The 20,002-nt window shown below is 48.0% G+C and overlaps 1 protein-coding gene across 3 annotated transcripts in view; it reads left to right on the forward strand.

Annotated features, from left to right (window-relative positions):
• Positions 1 to 18,746, forward strand: part of LOC118387153 (serine palmitoyltransferase 2-like) — a 41,898-nt gene extending 23,152 nt beyond the window's left edge. Inside the window, exons 6-15 of one of the 3 annotated variants that reach the window (XM_052524160.1) lie at positions 1,312 to 1,405; positions 1,953 to 2,058; positions 6,150 to 6,369; positions 8,335 to 8,461; positions 12,516 to 12,651; positions 12,907 to 13,036; positions 14,996 to 15,144; positions 16,006 to 16,034; positions 16,705 to 16,752; positions 17,108 to 18,746. In XM_052524160.1, the coding sequence (XP_052380120.1) occupies positions 1,312 to 1,405; positions 1,953 to 2,058; positions 6,150 to 6,369; positions 8,335 to 8,461; positions 12,516 to 12,651; positions 12,907 to 13,036; positions 14,996 to 15,144; positions 16,006 to 16,034; positions 16,705 to 16,721 (1,008 nt within the window). In that variant the 3' untranslated portion in view covers positions 16,722 to 16,752; positions 17,108 to 18,746. Of the gene's footprint in view, positions 1 to 1,311; positions 1,406 to 1,952; positions 2,059 to 6,149; positions 6,370 to 8,334; positions 8,462 to 12,515; positions 12,652 to 12,906; positions 13,037 to 14,995; positions 15,145 to 16,005; positions 16,035 to 16,704 lie in introns of all 3 variants that reach the window. The other 2 variants (XM_052524159.1, XM_052524158.1) reach the window with 2 other exon arrangements.
• Positions 18,747 to 20,002: the final 1,256 nt, after the last annotated feature.

The raw sequence follows: 20,002 nt of genomic DNA on the forward strand, positions 1-20,002 counted from the left end.
CTCTCTCTGCCCCCCTCTCTCTCTGCCCCTCTCTCTCTGCCCCTCTCTCTCTGCCCCTCTCCTCTGCCTCTCTCTCTCTGCCCCTCTCTCTCTGCCCCCTCTCTCTCTGCCCTCTCTCTCTGCCCCCTCTCTCTCTGCCCCCTCTCTCTGCCCCCTCTCTCTCTGCCCCCTCTCTCTCTGCCCCCCTCTCTCTCTGCCCCTCTCTCTCTGCCCCTCTCTCTCTCTGCCCTCTCTCTCTCTCTCTGCCCTCCCTCTCTCTCTGCCCCCCCTCTCTCTCTCTGCCCCCTCTCTCTCTCTCTGCCCCCTCTCTCTCTGCCCCCTCCTCTCTGTCTCTCTCTCCCCCCTCTCTCTCTGCCTCTCTGCCCCCTCTCTCTCTCTGCCTCTCTCTCTCTCTGCCCCTCTCTCTCTCTGCCCCTCTCTCTCTCTGCCCCTCTCTCTCTCTGCCCCTCTCTCTCTCTGCCCCTCTCTCTCTCTGCCCCTCTCTCTCTCTGTCTCTCTCTCTGCCCCCTCTCTCTCTCTGCCTCTCTGCCCCTCTCTCTCTCTCTCTGCCCCTCTCTCTCTCTCTGCCTCTCTCTCTCTCTGCCCCCTCTCTCTCTGCCCCTCTCTCTCTCTGCCCCTCTCTCTCTCTGCCCCTCTCTCTCTCTGCCCCTCTCTCTCTCTGCCCCTCTCTCTCTCTGCCCCTCTCTCTCTCTCTGCCCCTCTCTCTCTCTGCCCCTCTCTCTCTCTGCCCCTCTCTCTCTCTGCCCCTCTCTCTCTCTGCCCCTCTCTCTCTGCCCCCTCTCTCTCTCTCTCTCTGCCCCCTCTCTCTCTCTCCCCCATCTCTCTGCCCCCCCTCTCTCTCTCTCTGCCCCTCTCTCTCTCTGCCCCTCTCTCTCTGACTCATATAATCCTTTACTTCTCCTCCTCTAAGTTTTGTTTTGACATAAAGTAAGGTAGAAGTCTCTGACTGGCAGGCGCGTGGTCGTCCTCGTGAAAGTAGTCAAGACACTTCCTGTCCTGACAGACGTACACATTAAGGAGAGGCGAAGGACCATTCACATGTTTCCTGACAGACTTCCTCCTCCTCGCCTCTTCTTGGAAATGACATCATTGCGTAATGCACTCATTCTGTTCAATCACTAGATGATGGAATTGTGTAACTTGTCTTGTGGTAACTATACAATGGCTGTGGTGTGATGTCTGAGGTGTCATTGACTGTGAGACTGCGTCTGTGACCCCCCCTTCAGGGAGACTGTCCTGTATACCACTTTAGTGTGTTAGTGTTTTTGTATTGCGATGTAAATAAATGATATTATTTTGTTGTGATTCCAGGGCTGTTTGATCCTGAGTGATGAGTTAAACCATGCCTCTCTGGTGCTGGGCGCTCGGCTGTCTGGATCCATCATCAGAGTCTTCAAGCACAACAGTGAGTCATTTAGTGTTGTCCAAGACGACCCTGTTTGATCACCATCTATCTATTACCTCAGCCAGCTCTCTACAGTCAACTTCCAGATCACAATGGGATGTAACCTGCTCCGTGCAATCAACACGACACTAAAGACCAACTGTCTCTCATTAGAAGGTCTAGTCTCTGTCTAGCTGTTTGTTTGTCTTATATTAGAGTCTGAGCACATGTAAGCCATGCCACCGTCCATCCCCGGCCTCCTCTACACCATCTACTGTTCATCCCGATCCAGTTCGACGTGACTCTGTAGTTAGGGGTCAGGTAGTAATGCAAATCTGGATATTTCGTGCCAGTGTTTGTTTTGTCTCATTGCTCCTTCAGGCATTCTATTTTAGACAAGACGGGGGACATGTGATGGATAAACACATTTCTTCACTCGAAGACTCGCCGCCACTCGGTGTTAGCCAGCCATCTTGTTGTTGTCTTGCTTTGGGATGCAATGTCTAAACATTCATGTACTTAGGCTGCATTATTCAGACCCTTTTCTATGCTCTGTGTGTGTCTGTAGATATGGTGAGTCTAGAGAAGCTGTTGAGAGACGCCATCGTCCACGGCCAGCCCAGAACACGCAGGCCCTGGAAGAAGATCCTCATACTGGTCGAAGGAATATACAGGTACGGTACCTTTTTAAGCGGTATCGTATGATATCACATGTACAGCTATCATCTGCATTTATTTTTCTGAGTTTTCTTATTAAATGTTAATGAATTCCAATAAATAATGGAAATAACCCCAGCTGAATCAGACACTCACAATACATTTTAGAAAGGCTCCCTGCAGACTCGGCACGGCCTAGTCGTACAGAAAGGCTCCCTGCAGACTCTGCACGGCCTAGTCGTACAGAAAGGCTCCCTGCAGACTCTGCACGGCCTAGTCGTACAGAAAGGCTCCCTGCAGACTCGGCACGGCCTAGTCGTACAGAAAGGCTCCCTGCAGACTCGGCACGGCCTAGTCGTACAGAAAGGCTCCCTGCAGACTCGGCACGGCCTAGTCGTACAGAAAGGCTCCCTGCAGACTTGTCACGGCCTAGTCGTACAGAAAGGCTCCCTGCAGACTCGTCACGGCCTAGTCGTACAGAAAGGCTCCCTGCAGACTCGGCACGGCCTAGTCGTACAGAAAGGCTCCCTGCAGACTCGGCACGGCCTAGTCGTACAGAAAGGCTCCCTGCAGACTCGGCACGGCCAGTCGACAGAAAGGCTCCCTGCAGACTCGGCACGGCCTAGTCGTACAGAAGGCTCCCTGCAGGCACTGCCTAGTCCAGAAAGGCTCCCTGCAGGCACGGCCTAGTCGTACAGAAAGGCTCCCTGCAGACTCGGCACGGCCTAGTCGTACAGAAAGGCTCCCTGCAGACTCGGCACGGCCTAGTCGTACAGAAAGGCTCCCTGCAGACTCGGCACGGCCTAGTCGTACAGAAAGGCTCCCTGCAGACTCGGCACGGCCTAGTCGTACAGAAAGGCTCCCTGCAGACTCGGCACGGCCTAGTCGTACAGAAAGGCTCCCTGCAGACTCGGCACGGCCTCGTCGTACAGAAAGGCTCCCTGCAGGCACGGCCTAGTCGTACAGAAAGGCTCCTGCAGACTCGGCACGGCCTAGTCGTACAGAAAGGCTCCCTGCAGACTCGGCACGGCCTAGTCGTACAGAAAGGCTCCCTGCAGACTCGGCACGGCCTAGTCGTACAGAAAGGCTCCTGCAGACTCGGCACGGCCTAGTCGTACAGAAAGGCTCCCTGCAGGCACGGCACGGCCTAGTCGTACAGAAAGGCTCCCAGGCACGGCACGGCCTAGTCGTACAGAAAGGCTCCCTGCAGGCACGGCCTAGTCGTACAGAAAGGCTCCCTGCAGCTCGGCACGGCCCGTCGCAGAAAGGCTCCCTGCAGACTCGGCACGGCCTCGTCGTACAGAAAGGCTCCCTGCAGACTCGGCACGGCCTAGTCGCAGGCTCCCTGCAGACTCGGCACGGCCTAGTCGTACAGAAAGGCTCCCTGCAGACTCGGCACGGCCTAGTCGTACAGAAAGGCTCCCTGCAGACTCGGCACGGCCTAGTCGTACAGAAAGGCTCCCTGCAGACTCGGCACGGCCTAGTCGTACAGAAAGGCTCCCTGCAGACTCGGCACGGCCTAGTCGTACAGAAAGGCTCCCTGCAGACTCGGCACGGCCCTCGTACAGAAAGGCTCCCTGCAGGCACGGCCTAGTCGTACAGAAAGGCTCCCTGCAGACTCAGACAGAAAGGCTCCCTGCAGACTCGGCTTAGTCACAGAAAGGCTCCCCGCAGACTCGGCGCGGCCTAGTCGTACAGAAAGGCTCCCGGCAGACTCGGCACGGCCTAGTCGTACAGAAAGGCTCCCTGCAGACTCGGCACGGCCTAGTCGTACAGAAAGGCTCCCTGCAGACTCGGCACGGCCTAGTCGTACAGAAAGGCTCCTGCAGACTCGGCACGGCCTAGTCGTACAGAAAGGCTCCCTGCAGACTCGGCACGGCCTAGTCGTACAGAAAGGCTCCCTGCAGACCGGCACGGCCTCGTCGTACAGAAAGGCTCCCTGCAGGCACGGCCTAGTCGTACAGAAAGGCTCCTGCAGACTCGGCCTAGTCGTACAGAAAGGCTCCCTGCAGACTCGGCCTAGTCGTACAGAAAGGCTCCCTGCAGACTCGGCCTAGTCGTACAGAAAGGCTCCCTGCAGACTCGGCCTAGTCGTACAGAAAGGCTCCCTGCAGACTCGGCCTAGTCGTACAGAAAGGCTCCCCGCAGACACGGCGCGGCCTAGTCGTACAGAAAGGCTCCCCGCAGACTCGGCACGGCCCGTACAGAAAGGCTCCCCGCAGACTCGGCACGGTCTAGTCGTACAGAAAGGCTCCCCGCAGACTCGGCACGGCCTAGTCGTACAGAAAGGCTCCCGCAGACTCGGCGCGGTCTAGTCGTACAGAAAGGCTCCCCGCAGACTCGGCACGGCCTAGTCGTACAGAAAGGCTCCCCGCAGACTCGGCACGGCCTAGTCGTACAGAAAGGCTCCCCGCAGACTCGGCGCGGCCTAGTCCAGAAAGGCTCCCCGCAGACTCGGACGCGGCCTAGTCGTACAGAAAGGCTCCCGCAGACTCGGCGCGGCCTAGTCGTACAGAAAGGCTCCCCGCAGACTCGGCACGGCCTAGTCGTACAGAAAGGCTCCCCGCAGACTCGGCGCGGCCAGTACAGAAAGGCTCCCCGCAGGCTCGGCGCGGCCTAGTCGTACAGAAAGGCTCCCCGCAGACTCGGCACGGCCTAGTCGTACAGAAAGGCTCCCCGCAGACTCGGGCGGCCTAGTCGCAGAAAGGCTCCCCGCAGACTCGGCGCGGCCTAGTCGTACAGAAAGGCTCCCCGCAGACTCGGCGCCCTAGTCGTACAGAAAGGCTCCCCGCAGACTCGGCGCGGCCTAGTCGTACAGAAAGGCTCCCCGCAGACTCGGCACGGCCTAGTCGTACAGAAAGGCTCCCCGCAGACTCGGCGCGGCCTAGTCGTACAGAAAGGCTCCCCGCAGACTCGGCGCGGCCTCGGCAGCCTAGTCGTACAGAAAGGCTCCCCGCAGACTCGCGCGGCCTAGTTGTACAGAAAGGCTCCCCGCAGACTCGGCACGGCCTAGTCGTACAGAAAGGCTCCCCGCAGACTCGGCACGGCCTAGTCGTACAGAAAGGCTCCCCGCAGACTCGGCACGGCCTAGTCGTACAGAAAGGCTCCCCGCAGACTCGGCACGGCCTAGTCGTACAGAAAGGCTCCCCGCAGACTCGGCACGGCCTAGTCGTACAGAAAGGCTCCCCGCAGACTCGGCACGGCCTAGTCGTACAGAAAGGCTCCCCGCAGACTCGGCACGGCCTAGTCGTACAGAAAGGCTCCCCGCAGACTCGGCACGGCCTAGTCGTACAGAAGTGGGCGCAGACTCAGTTCTTTGTCATGTACTAGTGTAAAGGCTCCCCGCATGGACTCTTGGTGAAGGCCGGCCTGATCAGTTCACCAAAGAAAGGCTCCCCGAGTGATCTAGAGAAACACACAGTCCTAGTCGTACAGAAAGGCTCCCCGCTTGTTTTAGATTGGGAGATGTTCACGTCTACGGCCGCAGACACAGTACGTAGAAGTGGGCATAAATATAGTGCGACTTCAGTTCTTTGTCATGTACTTAGTGTAAAGGTCAACCAATCCGTTCTGTTCAGTATGGATCTTGGTGAAGCTGCCTGTCCCTGATCAGTTCACCAAAGGTGTCGTTAAAACGGTCTGACACCCCCTGAGTGATCTAGAGAAACACACAGTCACTGACTTCTCACAGCAAATGAAGATCAAAAAGAAACACGCACTGTTTCCCTTGTTTTAGATTGGAGATGTTCACGTCTTAGTACGGCCGTCATTTACCAGACACAACACACAGGGAGATGTTCACGTCTTAGTACGGCCGTCATTTACCAGACACAACACACAGGGAGATGTTCACGTCTTAGTACGGCCGTCATTTACCAGACACAACACACAGGGAGATGTTCACGTCTTAGTACGGCCGTCATTTACCAGACACAACACACAGGGAGATGTTCACGTCTTAGTACGGCTTAGTACGGCCGTCATTTACCAGACACAACAGTTGATCCACAGAATATTTGTAGTGTGTGTGTGCTGTGCGTTCATGTCATGTATGTGTGTGTCTGTCTCTCCTCCCTCCACGTCTCACCATTCTCCTCTCCATCTTCAGTATGGAGGGATCCATCGTGCGTCTGCCTGAGGTGATAGCCCTGAAGAAGCGCTACAAGGCCTTTCTCTACCTGGACGAGGCCCACAGCATCGGGGCACTAGGACCTCGTGGTGGAGGGGTGGTCGACTACTTTGCTCTGGACCCCAAAGATGTTGACATCATGATGGGAACGTTCACTAAGAGCTTTGGTGCTGCTGGAGGGTATATCGGAGGAAAAAGGGTGAGTCTGCTGTCTGTCAGAGGTTAAAGGGCAGGGGAGGTCATTATGGGAGTATTTACCCAGAGCTTTGGTGCTGCTGGAGGGTATATCGGAGGAAAAAGGGTGAGTCTGCTGTCTGTCAGAGGTTAAAGGGCAGGGGAGGTCATTATGGGAGTATTTACCCAGAGCTTTAGTGTTGCTGGAGGGTATATCGGAGGAAAAAGGGTGAGTCTGCTGTCTGTCAGAGGTTAAAGGGCAGGGGAGGTCATTATGGGAGTATTTACCCAGAGCTTTAGTGTTGCTGGAGGGTATATCGGAGGAAAAAGGGTGAGTCTGCTGTCTGTCAGAGGTTAAAGGGCAGGGAGGTCATTATGGGAGTATTTACCCAGAGCTTTAGTGTTGCTGGAGGGTATATCGGAGGAAAAAGGGTGAGTCTGCTGTCTGTCAGAGGTTAAAGGGCAGGGGAGGTCATTATGGGAGTATTTACCCAGAGCTTTAGTGTTGCTGGAGGGTATATCGGAGGAAAAAGGGTGAGTCTGCTGTCTGTCAGAGGTTAAAGGGCAGGGGAGGTCATTATGGGAGTATTTACCCAGAGCTTTAGTGTTGCTGGAGGGTATATCGGAGGAAAAAGGGTGAGTCTGCTGTCTCCAAAGGCAGAAACCTGAGTTCCAGCTTTTTTCCTTGTGTTCCCATTCCGTTAAGTGAATGAATACTAGACTAGGAATTATGGCTAAGCAACGCCAAAAGATCTGCGATTATGAGAAATGCTCTTGACGGGGTGCCAAGACCTCTGAAGCAGCCATCAGTGCTGGAAACACTAAAACATTCAGTTCCAACAGAGGGGGGAGGGAGGGGTCCCTCCCTTCTAACACTAAAACATTCAGTTCCAACAGAGGGGGGAGGGAGGGGTCCCTCCCTTCTAACACTAAAACATTCAGTTCCAACAGAGGGGGGAGGGAGGGGTCCCTCCCTTCTAACACTAAAACATTCAGTTCCAACAGAGGGGGGAGGGAGGGGTCCCTCCCTTCTAACACTAAAACATTCAGTTCCAACAGAGGGGGGAGGGAGGGGTCCCTCCCTTCTAACACTAAAACATTCAGTTCCAACAGAGGGGGGAGGGAGGGGTCCCTCCCTTCTAACACTAAAACATTCAGTTCTGACAGAGGGGGAGGGAGGGGTCCCTCCCTTCTAACACTAAAACATTCAGTTCCAACAGAGGGGGGAGGGAGGGGTCCCTCCCTTCTAACACTAAAACATTCAGTTCCAACAGAGGGGGGAGGGAGGGGTCCCTCCCTTCTAACACTAAAACATTCAGTTCCAACAGAGGGGGGAGGGAGGGGTCCCTCCCTTCTAACACTAAAACATTCAGTTCCAACAGAGGGGGGAGGGAGGGGTCCCTCCCTTCTAACACTAAAACATTCAGTTCCAACAGAGGGGGGAGGGAGGGGTCCCTCCCTTCTAACACTAAAACATTCAGTTCCAACAGAGGGGGGAGGGAGGGGTCCCTCCCTTCTAACACTAAAACATTCAGTTCCAACAGAGGGGGGAGGGAGGGGTCCCTCCCTTCTAACACTAAAACATTCAGTTCCAACAGAGGGGGGAGGGAGGGGTCCCTCCCTTCTAACACTAAAACATTCAGTTCCAACAGAGGGGGGAGGGAGGGGCCCCTCCCTTCTAACACTAAAACTGCCCCGGGTGTTCAAACACAGATAATCGTCACTGGCATGAGTCATGACATGTATATTACGAGTCGAAGCCTTTGTTTTCAGGGATGGTTACTGATACAGTTTACTGAAAAAGTTTTGGTGTGGCGGTTTCGTCATCAACAGGACAACCCGGTTTCATCATTGCCCAATGATACGAGACATTTCCCACAGTACTTAGTGAAACCAGATTTCCATGGCTCAGTTGGAGCATGTTTCATTTCTGAATAGATCCCATACGGTCTACGTTAGAATGACAATGGTCTCTTCTCTTCCCCCGTAGGAGTTGATAGACTACCTGCGGTCCCACTCCCACAGTGCTATCTACGCCACCTCCATGTCCCCTCCTGTGTCCCAACAGATCATCACTTCTATGAAGATTATCATGGGGGAGGACGGTACCACTCTGGGTGAGTTTACACAGCCAGCCTCCATCAGCTGGGAGGAAACACACTGTGTAGCTGAAATAGAACTAGTTATTATCCCAAATCCTGCAATCATTAACACATATCAAGAAGCTGATTTAAACAGCACGATCATTACACAGGTGCACCTTGTGCTGGGGACAATAAAAGGCCTCTCTAAAATGTGCTGTTTTGTCACAAAACACAATGTCACAGATGTCTCTGGTTTTGAGGGAGTTTGCAATTGGCATGCTGACTGCAGGAATGTCCACCAGAGCAGTTTCCAGATCATTTAATGTCCATTACTCCACCATAAGCCTCCTCCAACTTCATTTTCTGAGAATTTGTCAGTACGTACAACCGACCTCACAGCCACAGGCCACGTGTAATCACACCAGCCCAGGACCTCAACATCCGGCTTCTTCACCTGAGGGATCGTCAGGGAGGGGTGTTGAGGAGTATTTCTGTCTAAAATAAAACCCTTTTTGCGGGGAAAAACTCATTCTGATTGGCTGGGCCTGGCTCCACAGTGGGTGGGTCTAAGCCCTCCCAGGCTCACCTGTGGCTGTACCCCTGCCCAGTCATGTGAAGTCCATAGATTAGGGCCAAATGAATTTATTTCAATTCACTGATTTCCTTAAATGATCTCTAATTCAGCAAAATATTTGAAATTGTTGCATTATATTTTAGTTCAGTATACTGCACATGCAGTGCATTCAGAAAGTATTCAGACCCCTTGACTTTTTCCTCATTTTGTTACATTCCAGCCTTATTCTAAAATGTATTTGTTTTTAAATCCTCATCAATCAACACACAATCCCCCGAAATGACAAAGCGAAAACAGTTGATTAAAAATCAACAGAAATACCTTATTTACACAAGTATTCAGACCCTTTGATACGAGACTTAATTGAGCTCAGGTGAATCCTGTTTCCATTGATCATCCTTGAGACGTTTATACAACTTGATTGGAGTCAACCTGTGATAAATTCAATTGATTGGCCATGATTTGAAAAGGCGCACACACCTGTCTACATAAGGTCCCACAGTTGACAGCGTATGTCAGAGTAAAAGCCATGATTTTGTTGAGGCATAGTTCTGGGGAAGGGTACCAAAACATTTCTGCAGCATTGAAGATCCCCAAGAACACAGTGGCCTCCATCATTCTTAAATGGAACAAGTGTGTAACCACCAAGACTCTTCCTAGAGCTGGCCACCCGGCAAAACTGAGCAATCAGGGGAGAAGGGCCTTGGTCCGGGAGGTGACCAAGAACCCAGTGGTCACTCTAACAGAGCTCTAGAGTCCCTCTGTGGAGATGAGAGAACCTTCCAGAAGGACAACCATCTCTGCAGCACTGCAACAATCAGGCCTTTATGGTTGAATGGCCAGAGGGAAGCCACTCTTCACTAAAAGGCACATGACAGCCCCCTTGGAGTTTGACAATTGTGACATAAAGACTCTCAGACCAAGAGAAACAAGATTCTCTGGTCTGATGAAACCAAGATTGAAATCTTTGTCCTGAATGCCAAGCGTCACGTCTGGAGGAAACCTGGCACCATCCCTACGGTGAATCATGGTGGTGGCAGCATCATGCTGTGGGGATGTTTTTCAGTGGCAGGGACTGGGAGATCAGTCAGGATCGAGGGAAAGATGAACGGAGAAAAGTGCAGAGATCCTTGATGAAAACCTGCTTCAAAGTGCTCAGGACCTCAAACTGGGGTGAAGGTTCACCTTCCAACAGGACAACAACCCTAAGCGCACAGCAAGGCAATGCAGGAGTGGCTTCGGGACAAGTATCTGAATATCGTTGAGTGGCCCAGCCAGAGTCCAGACTTGAACCCGATGGAAAATAGCTGTGCAGTGACGCTCCCCAACCAACCTGACAGAGCTTGAGAGGATCTGCAGAGAATAATAGGAGAAACTCCCCAAATACAGGTGTGCCCCAGAAGACTCGAGGCTGTAATCGCTGCCAAAGGTGCTTCAACAAAGTACTGAGTAAATAGTCTGAATACTTATGTAAATGTGATATTTCATTTTTATTTATTTATAATAAATTAGCAAAAATGTCCATCTGTTTTTGCTTTGTCATTATGGGGTATTGTGTGTAGATTGGTCTGGGGGGGGTTTAATCAATTTTAGAACAAGGCTGTAACATAACAAAATGTGGAATAAGTCAAGGGGTCTGAATACTTTCCGAATGCGTTGTATCTACCTCAACTACTGCTGAACATTAACTACGGTATTGGCACTGACCTTGTAAAACCTGATTCCATCATCAATACTTAATCATCAGGAGTTGAATTTGCTCCAAAGGGTTGAAGATGATGGCTATACACAAGGTTTTCACTTGCGTGAGGCCGTGCCTGGTACAGCACAGTGTCATTACCACCAGTAACCACAAGGTGGCAGTACAGACCTGGAAAGCATTACTGACTTCTGACTAAATTCAAATTTTCTGTGAGCAAGAATCAATGAAGGAAAAACACAGTTTACATTGATAAAAAAAATATGCACTTAAAATACAATTAGCTGTGTGTGGATTCTTCCAAACTAAAACTTAATACGAATATAAAATTCCATAGCTGTTGAGTCCTCTGATTGAACTGTACTTAAAAAAAACTAGTGAAAGTTGGGTCTCCTGTCTGGTCCATCTGTAGAACACAATCTCATATCTTCAACCTAAGTGCTGTCATCAGGTGCAGTGGAGTTGACGTTCACTCCTACACACACTGTACAGCAAACATCAGGAACCAGCTCAGCCCATCCAGAGTGTATCTATCCCCCTCTCGTTAGCACCAGGCTGGGTTAAAACCTCCAGTCAGTCCCCTGCTTCCCTCAGGGCTCTGAGTGATTGAAGCCTGTGAACTGGTAGTATGGACTTTCCCCACATGGCTTCATGGCTTTCAGGTGTGTACAAAGCGACGTGCCACTGTGGATTAGAGTTCTCTCAGGAGTTCACTATACACACACACACACACACACACACACACACACACACACACACACACACACACAGCCTAAACCCAGCGAGAGTCCGGGTCACTCCAGGATTATGTTATTCTGACAGGGAGATTTCTCCTGTTCCTACCTAGATAGTTGCAAAAAACCACAGATCTCGGATCAGATTACCCTATAGTCAACCTTAACAGTAACCACTGGAGGATGAAAACATATCTGATCCTGTACCAGTGGATTGGGACAAAGTACAGAACTGATGTCTCTGCACCACTATCTCAATAGTCCAGACCAGTCTCTGACAGACACAAAGACATGGAAATGGCTGATCTCACAGTCTTGACCTAATCACTTGATAGTTTTCTCAAGAAAGAGGAATGTTGGCAGTTTTATTGTTCAAAGCCTCATATGTGTTGGAAATTCTAGCCTCGAGGCGAGGCTAGGTCGCTAGGCGAGGCCGGGTCGCTGGGCGGCGAGGCCGGGTCGCTGGGCGGCGAGGCCGGGTCGCTGGGCGGCGAGGCCGGGTCGCTGGGCGGGAGGGTTTGGTCATAGTGTTGAGTGACTTTGTCTGGTTTGTAGTCAATTGTCTGCATAGGAAAGACAACTAAAATACATATTTCATCTCTGGGTGGGACGGGGAACAGTTTATTTCAGTTCTCGCAGAATGATTGTGAATTCCTGGGATCAAGAATAAAATTTGTCTGTGTGAATTGTTGTACCTTTTGAAGCTGTATGTTTCTGTCTCTCTAAATGAAATGGCAGATGTCTGGAGCTTTTTTCTCATGTTGCTGAAGTCACCCATTACCCAGGCCTAGTGAACAGGCAGGTACTAGGCTCTAAGGCCTAAGAGAGGTCGCCCGCGTGCCAGCCTGGTTCTGCTCTCTTCATGGGATTGACAATGGAGTAGTAACAAACTAAAACCCATCAGGTGACAAGGGAGGGTCTGAAATAGAGGGCGTCACCAATAGTCCTTTAAAGGGTGTGGTTTACCTGTTTAATTGTCTTACTGGTTACTGGTTGTAATCACTAATGGTTTAACAGGTTTTTACTAATGGGTTTACAGGTTAATGTATTAAATAGGGAATGCTTTCATTGTGTTTCCAGGTGTGGTTCGTCTGAGGCAGTTGTCAGAGAACACTACGTATTTCAGGAGGAAACTCAGAGAGATGGGCTTCATCATCTATGGCAACGATGACTCTCCTGTTGTACCCATGATGCTCTACATGCCCGCCAAGATCGGGTAGGTCTGGTAATGGCTAGTTAGAGATGTTTTCCAGAACACAAACAAAACACCAAGACAGACTAGGTTTTATCAGTCCGCCGCGTGACATCTTGGTCAACTCACACAGTTTTAGACTAAATAACCAGATTGTTTCTGTTCACTTTCCTCTGACACGATCAACATGGCATTCATCAGGCAGTCACAGAATAAGCAGATTGTTCACACATTGGTCACATGTTCTCTAACCCCGCTCTGTGATTGGTTTTCTCTCAGGGCGTTCGGTAGGGAGATGTTGAAGAGGAACATTGGGACGGTGGTGGTTGGCTTTCCGGCCACGCCCATCATAGAGTCCAGGGCCAGGTTCTGTGTGTCTGCTGCCCACACCAGAGATATTTTGGACACGGTGAGACAACCAACCCCCCCATGGCATCATCTCTATCCTGCATCTTGTCTGTCTCTCACTCAATAGGATATTTTGTCTGTCTGTCTCTCACTCAATAGGATATTTTGTCTGTCTGTCTCTCACTCAATAGGATATTTTGTCTCTCTCACTCAATAGGATATTTTGTCTCTCTCACTCAATAGGGTATTTTGTCTCTCTCACTCAATAGGGTATTTTGTCTCTCTCACTCAATAGGGTATTTTGTCTCTCTCACTCAATAGGATATTTTGTCTCTCTCACTCAATAGGGTATTTTGTCTCTTTCACTCAATAGGGTATTTTTGTCTCTTTCACTCAATAGGGTATTTTGTCTCTTTCACTCAATAGGGTATTTTGTCTCTTTCACTCAATAGGGTATTTTGTCTCTTTCACTCAATAGGGTATTTTGTCTCTTTCACTCAATAGGGTATTTTGTCTCTTTCACTCAATAGGGTTTTTTGTCTCTTTCACTCAATAGGGTATTTTTTCTCTCTCACTCAATAGGGTATTTTGTCTCTCTCACTCAATAGGATATTTTTTGTCTCTCTCACTCAATAGGATATTTTGTCTGTCTGTCTCTCACTCAATAGGATATTTTGTCTGTCTGTCTCTCACTCAATAGGATATTTTGTCTCTCTCACTCAATAGGGTATTTTTGTCTCTCTCACTCAATAGGGTATTTTTGTCTCTCTCACTCAATAGGGTATTTTGTCTCTCTCACTCAATAGGGTATTTTTGTCTCTCTCACTCAATAGGGTTTGTGTTCATCACTAGTTAAATTCTATTCAACTATCTGTGATGTTAGTATGGGATGGAAGGAGAAGAAACTGCATTTGAGTATTGAGATGCACCTCAAGTCTCTGTGGTCCTAGAATTGGGTCCAGTTCAATTGATGGGAATGTTGTATATACGTTGTATATAAGTTGTATATCAGTGGTTAGATTGTATGGTGAAGACAGCATCATCCCTTTTAATAGCTGAAAGAATCCCTCCACATCTCTTCAAAGCAGTGGGACTGACTGCCACTTCCCCATTGTTGAGTCAGTCAAGCCTGGCTTCTGACTTTCATGGCTGATGTGCTGCTGGTGTGGAAGACAGGAAAGGCATTTCAATATGTGCTTTATTAGAGAGGGTGAGAGGGTTCAGAAAATATTTTCCTTTCCAATACTTAAACTGGGCTCAATAGTTTGCCTGGCGCACTGGTACCAACAATCGTCCCTTAATTACCAACCCTGCCCGTCTGGTACACCCAGGCAGGTTTAATCACGTCTACAACATGTTTTGGGAGAACACCTATTGTTTGAGCCCAGGTGTGGGTGGGAGACCTGGAAGGATGACAACACAGGCCATTACTATGGTGGATCAGCGAGTTCAGACACTTCTTTAAGGAGTGTTGTCTGTCCAAGGACAGTCCATCTTTTTAATGAGTGGATCAACACTGTTTTTAATAGTCCGCTTCACTTGTTGAAATGTATGAAGACACTTTTTCCTCTCTTTACAAAGTTCAGAGAAGGTATAAAACAAAGAAAGTGGAGATTGTTTCCAAGGGGGTTGCGGACCGATGGTAATTGCAGGGCCGATAACATCTCCTGAGGTATGTGGTGTAGTTTTAGCTCTAGTTGTGTATTCTTTGTTCACCCTTACGCATTTATCTTCACAAACAGTTTCATCGGGTGAATTTCAGGGTTCAGCAACCCTGACAATGCTGTAAGAACCCCCCCCCCATCTCAATCTCCTGGGTCAGCAGGAAATACTCCTGCTTCTTATGCTCAACATTCTGCTGTTGATCTTGATGTTGTATAGTTTCTCATTTCTCCACAGTAGAGGATTCTGCTTCTGAGACCAAATGGAATCCATCCAGCTCTCTCTCATACTGTTGTTGATGTTGAGTAGCTTCTCATTTCTCCATTTGTTGTTTAATCTTCTCTCCTGTCTTCCCCAGGCGTTGGAGGCCATCAGTGAGGTAGGAGATATATTACAGCTGAAGTATTCTAGACACCAGAGACGTCCTCATCTCCCCTCTTCCCTGGGTTCATGGTCGTCTGAGGAGAGTCTGCTCCAGGAGCCCAGCCACGTCAAGCCTTCTGTCATGTAACTAACTGAAATTGCCTACACTGGTGTAGGGTCAAGTTGCCTCTAGATGCTGATCTTTTGTCAGTTTAGAATTTTTCCCCACTAATAGTTAATGTTAGGATTGGGGGATGGAAAGCTGATCCTAGATCTGTACCTAAGTGAAACTTCACCAGGTCTGAACAGTCACCATGTGCCCAGAGGGTTTTCTTAATGCATCTTAACTTATTGTGACTTCATTTTTTTGAGTTTGTACCTTAATGTCGAGTCTTAAATATGTCTTTGTGCATTATGGGGTCTTCCAATGCAATAATAACAAGATTACATTGACATTGTAGTAATTTAGAAGACTCTTATCCAGAGCCACTTACTGGAGCACCTTGCTCAACGGCACATTGACAGCTTTTTCATCGATTCGGCTCAGGGATTCAAACCAGCTACCTTTTAGCTTACAGGCCCAACACTTTAAACCAATAGGCTTCCTGCTGCGTTTCTTAAATGTATTTTCAGCTTTTAAGATAGGTTTTAATATTAAAATATACAGTACCACTTGTTTGGTTACACCAATGGTTGGTTACTGGCAGGAGTTATATAACAGACAAAGTAAATAAATAATATATATCATTCCTTACGTTAGTAGAGCACTGCTGATATGGGTAAAATACCCCATCCCCACCTAAATATAGGCCTTCATATCACATGGGGTACAACAAGTCTCAACCTTTATTCTTTATTTAACTTAAACCTTTCCACTCTAATCAGTGTTTTATACTTGAATATTGTCACTGGGTCCTTTCTCTAACCAAATATATGTATTGTACATTATCTACTGTTTATACTGTAAATTAACATGTGAACATCTTCTTTGACTTAACATCGTAGCTCGTCACCCAATCACAGAGCTGCTTTCTGTGAGTAGTCCAAGCTCTCTCTGTAATCTACGTATCACACCTGGCTCATGTTCATTAGGGCACGTCTCTGCCAAAACAAGCATTTCTTATTGGACAAGCCCTGGTAGTCCCTCCCAGTTTCAGTTAGTTTTGTTCCATTTTGTGCCTAATGAACGCGACTTTGTTCCAAAAAGATCCGTTGAGATATTTAGAATAGTAGGGGGGGGGGGGGCGACCATGTTGTGAATGTTCTATTTTCTATCATCTTTTTCAGCCTTTTTAATATTTCGTGTTCTTTACACCTGTGCTGGAATAACTTGAACTCATGTGTCTTAAACAGATTCTTTAACGTATCCATGAATGAAGATTCTCTAATACTGACTGCTGTAGGATGAATAAGAGCCAGGTCGTGTTGTGTGTTTCTTAGGATCGGCTTCCTGGAATAGAAAATGCATATATTTCAATGGAGATTCTTGCCTTCATCTGTGTGCGGGAAACTGCCCGTTACTGAAGACACATGTCATGTGAATATCTAAATGTATATCTGAACCTAAGTGCTTATTCTATTATTAAACAACCCAGCGCTGATGTCTTCTTCCTGAACAATGACACGCTGGGTGTAATGTAACCACACTGTTTATCTGTACGTATGACCATGCTGCATCCTAACCGTTGCTTCTCTGATGTACAGATATGTCCTTATTTTGAAACCCCTTCCTATGGATACCCTCTTTATAAGGTATCATAAGTGCATCCATAATGCCTTATGAGCTATGTATATTGCATTATAATCCTTATGAGCTATGTATATTGCATTATAATCCTTATGAGCTATGTATATTGCATTATAATGCCTTATGAGCTATGTATATTGCATTATAATGCCTTATGAGCTATGTATATTGCATTATAATGCCTTATGAGCTATGTATATTGCATTATAATGCCTTATGAGCTATGTATTATGCATTATAATGCACAAAATAGGTTTAATACCGGACGTTTTTCTATTTATTGCAAATTCCCTATAGTATTTCAATCTGCCTTGTTTTGGGGAAGATGTTTCTAATATAGTATCTCTGACATTTCTTCAGTGCAAGTACTACTGATGGGCATTGGAAATGCAAAGATGATGTAGCCTTACTGAAACGATGGGCTTTACGACTGGCTAGCGACGGGCTTTACGGCTGGCTAACGACGGGCTTTACGGCTGGCTAACGACGGGCTTTACGGCTGGCTAACGACGGGCTTTACGGCTGGCTAACGACGGGCTTTACGGCTGGCTAACGACGGGCTTTACGGCTGGCTAACGACGGGCTTTACGGCTGGCTAACGACGGGCTTTACGGCTGGCTAACGACGGGCTTTACGGCTGGCTAACGACGGGCTTTACGGCTGGCTAACGACGGGCTTTACGGCTGGCTAACGACGGGCTTTACGGCTGGCTAACGGCGGGCTTTACGGCTGGCTAACGGCGGGCTTTACGGCTGGCTAACGGCGGGCTTTACGGCTGGCTAACGGCGGGCTTTACGGCTGGCTAACGGCGGGCTTTACGGCTGGCTAACGGCGGGCTTTACGGCTGGCTAACGGCGGGCTTTACGGCTGGCTAACGGCGGGCTTTACGGCTGGCTAACGGCGGGCTTTACGGCTGGCTAACGGCGGGCTTTACGGCTGGCTAACGACTGCTTGGTTTGAAGGAAGCGTCTTTTTACCGCCGACTGTCTCAAGGATTCTTCTTATCTGATATGATATTCCAGAATTAACTGATTTTGTTTTGGCTGGCTTGTATATTTGTTATTTTATTTTGTGTAAATTATATATTTGATTTTCAATGGGACAACCTATGGGTCATTTCAAGTGTAATATTGTGATAAGTCAAATATCCGGTTTGTAGTTGAGGTGTGTGAGTGTAGAAATGTATCGAACAGAACTGAGGCTAGCACTGTGATCATTCCACCACTACAAGCTCCTGACATTTTAAAGTGTCTAGAATTTGTTTAACAGTAAAACTGAAACCTTGTTGATTCTGCATTGTATTTAGTTCAAGCTGGGTGGGCCCATGTAGTTAGTCTCTCTTGGTCCCGAATGGCACTCTTTTTCCTATAGTGTACTACTTTTAACCACAGCATTAGCCAAATGTAGTGCACTATATAGGCAATGGGGCACAATTTGGGATGCCTACTCAGTATCCTGTTCCCATCTCTATTGAGACAGGATGTGATTGCTGATATCCAGCAACATGATCTCAGGAAGGCTTTTTACATTTCTACAAAGCAAATAACATTTTGCTTCATATGTCATTAATCACTGGCCCATTTTGTTTTTTAAGTAAATGTGTTTTTAAAATGAAAAGATTAAAAAGTTATTTGATGTAAAATGACATTGTTTAACCAGCAATGGGAGAGATTTGTGAACTGACCTACTATGTACGCGGCTGTATAAATCCTGTATGTTATCAGTAGGCTTTTACCCTTGGCAAGTTCAATGTTTGGAGATAGTTAGTGTTGAAAGATAAACCATTTGAGGTTTTTGAAGCAATGGTGTGTGTTAAACCGTGCTGTTGGAAACGGTGCTGAGATTAAATCTGTCTTTGTTTGTATCAAGCTCTAGGTTAGCTTTGTCTTTTGGCAAAGGTCTATATACATACGCACGATGTGTAATGTCATCTATCGGAAAGTCTTTACAGAATGAATACCATTAAATGACTTACAACCTGTTTGTATCTTAAAGAAGACATCTCTTGATTTATTCTGTTTTATTTGTTACACACACTAACCTATAGAGAAATGTATCTATCACTATGACTAACACCAACATCTGTATTTCTAATGAAAATTATAGAACAAATGATTGTGTGTGTGTGTGTATCCTTCTCATTGTTGAGTTAAGCAAATATAGGCATCTCTCATTGGAAAAAACACCCACTACCAGTATGATTCTACATATCCTATTTAACATTGTTAGTCCGTCCCAAAAATGTCTCCAGTCACTTATGTTCTTTCCTTGAGCTGTTTATTTTTTAAATACCCCCCCCCCCCCACTCTGTTCTGTCTTAACATCTGTGGATATTTACCTATTATTCTGAGAACAAATGTGGTCACGATCTGTCTAGATGCATTCCACACATTACCGTGTCCCCCCCAATCCAGGACATCACTGGTACCGTGCCCCCCCATCCAGGACATCACTGGTACCGTGTCCCCCCCCCCATCCAGGACATCACTGGAAACGGTGCCTTAGGAAGGCACGCAGTATCATCAAGGACCCCATACACCCGGCCACGAGCTGTTCTCTACCTTAACCATCGGGCAGATGGTATTGGAGCATGAGGTCTGATACCGACAGGCTCGGAGACAGTTTCTATCTAAAAAGTACATTATTTCCTTTAGGAATGTAAGTGAAGTAAAAGTCATAAACAGTTAAAAATATAAATTATAAAGTACAGATACCCCCAAAAACGACTAAACAGTACTTTAAAGTATTTTTGCTGAAGTACTTTACACCACTGCCTGTGAGGGTATATGGACAGACATGATTATGCAGTAGAACAACCCTGAAAACAGATGGCCTTGATGCTGTCTGTGAACCATAGAATCATGAATCAATGGAGATGTGATGTTTCCTTCCCAACCTGTAGCATCTTGCTCCCACAACCCTATTGTGGTTATAGGTTCGCCATGTGCATCCCTGCCAGTTGATGATGCCCTTAATTAAGACCGAGAGCTGAGTCCCTGTGATTCTATAGTAACTAATAGGTAAGAATGTATCGGTCTAAGAAGTGTTAGTTCTGCCGGGTTCTCCAAATCTGTGTTGAACTGTAAAAATAAATTGATGTCATCTGTAGAACACATCCGAGTCCTGTTGCTCCATGGTGTTTAAACTAATCTAATAATGTAAGCAGTTTGAACACACTTGAGTAAAATGATCCCGGGACCACCCATACGTAGAATGTATGCACACATGACTGTAAGTCGCTTTGGATAAAAGCGT

Source organism: Oncorhynchus keta, chromosome 8, assembly GCF_023373465.1.
Source record: "Oncorhynchus keta strain PuntledgeMale-10-30-2019 chromosome 8, Oket_V2, whole genome shotgun sequence".
Taxonomy (NCBI): domain Eukaryota; kingdom Metazoa; phylum Chordata; class Actinopteri; order Salmoniformes; family Salmonidae; genus Oncorhynchus; species Oncorhynchus keta.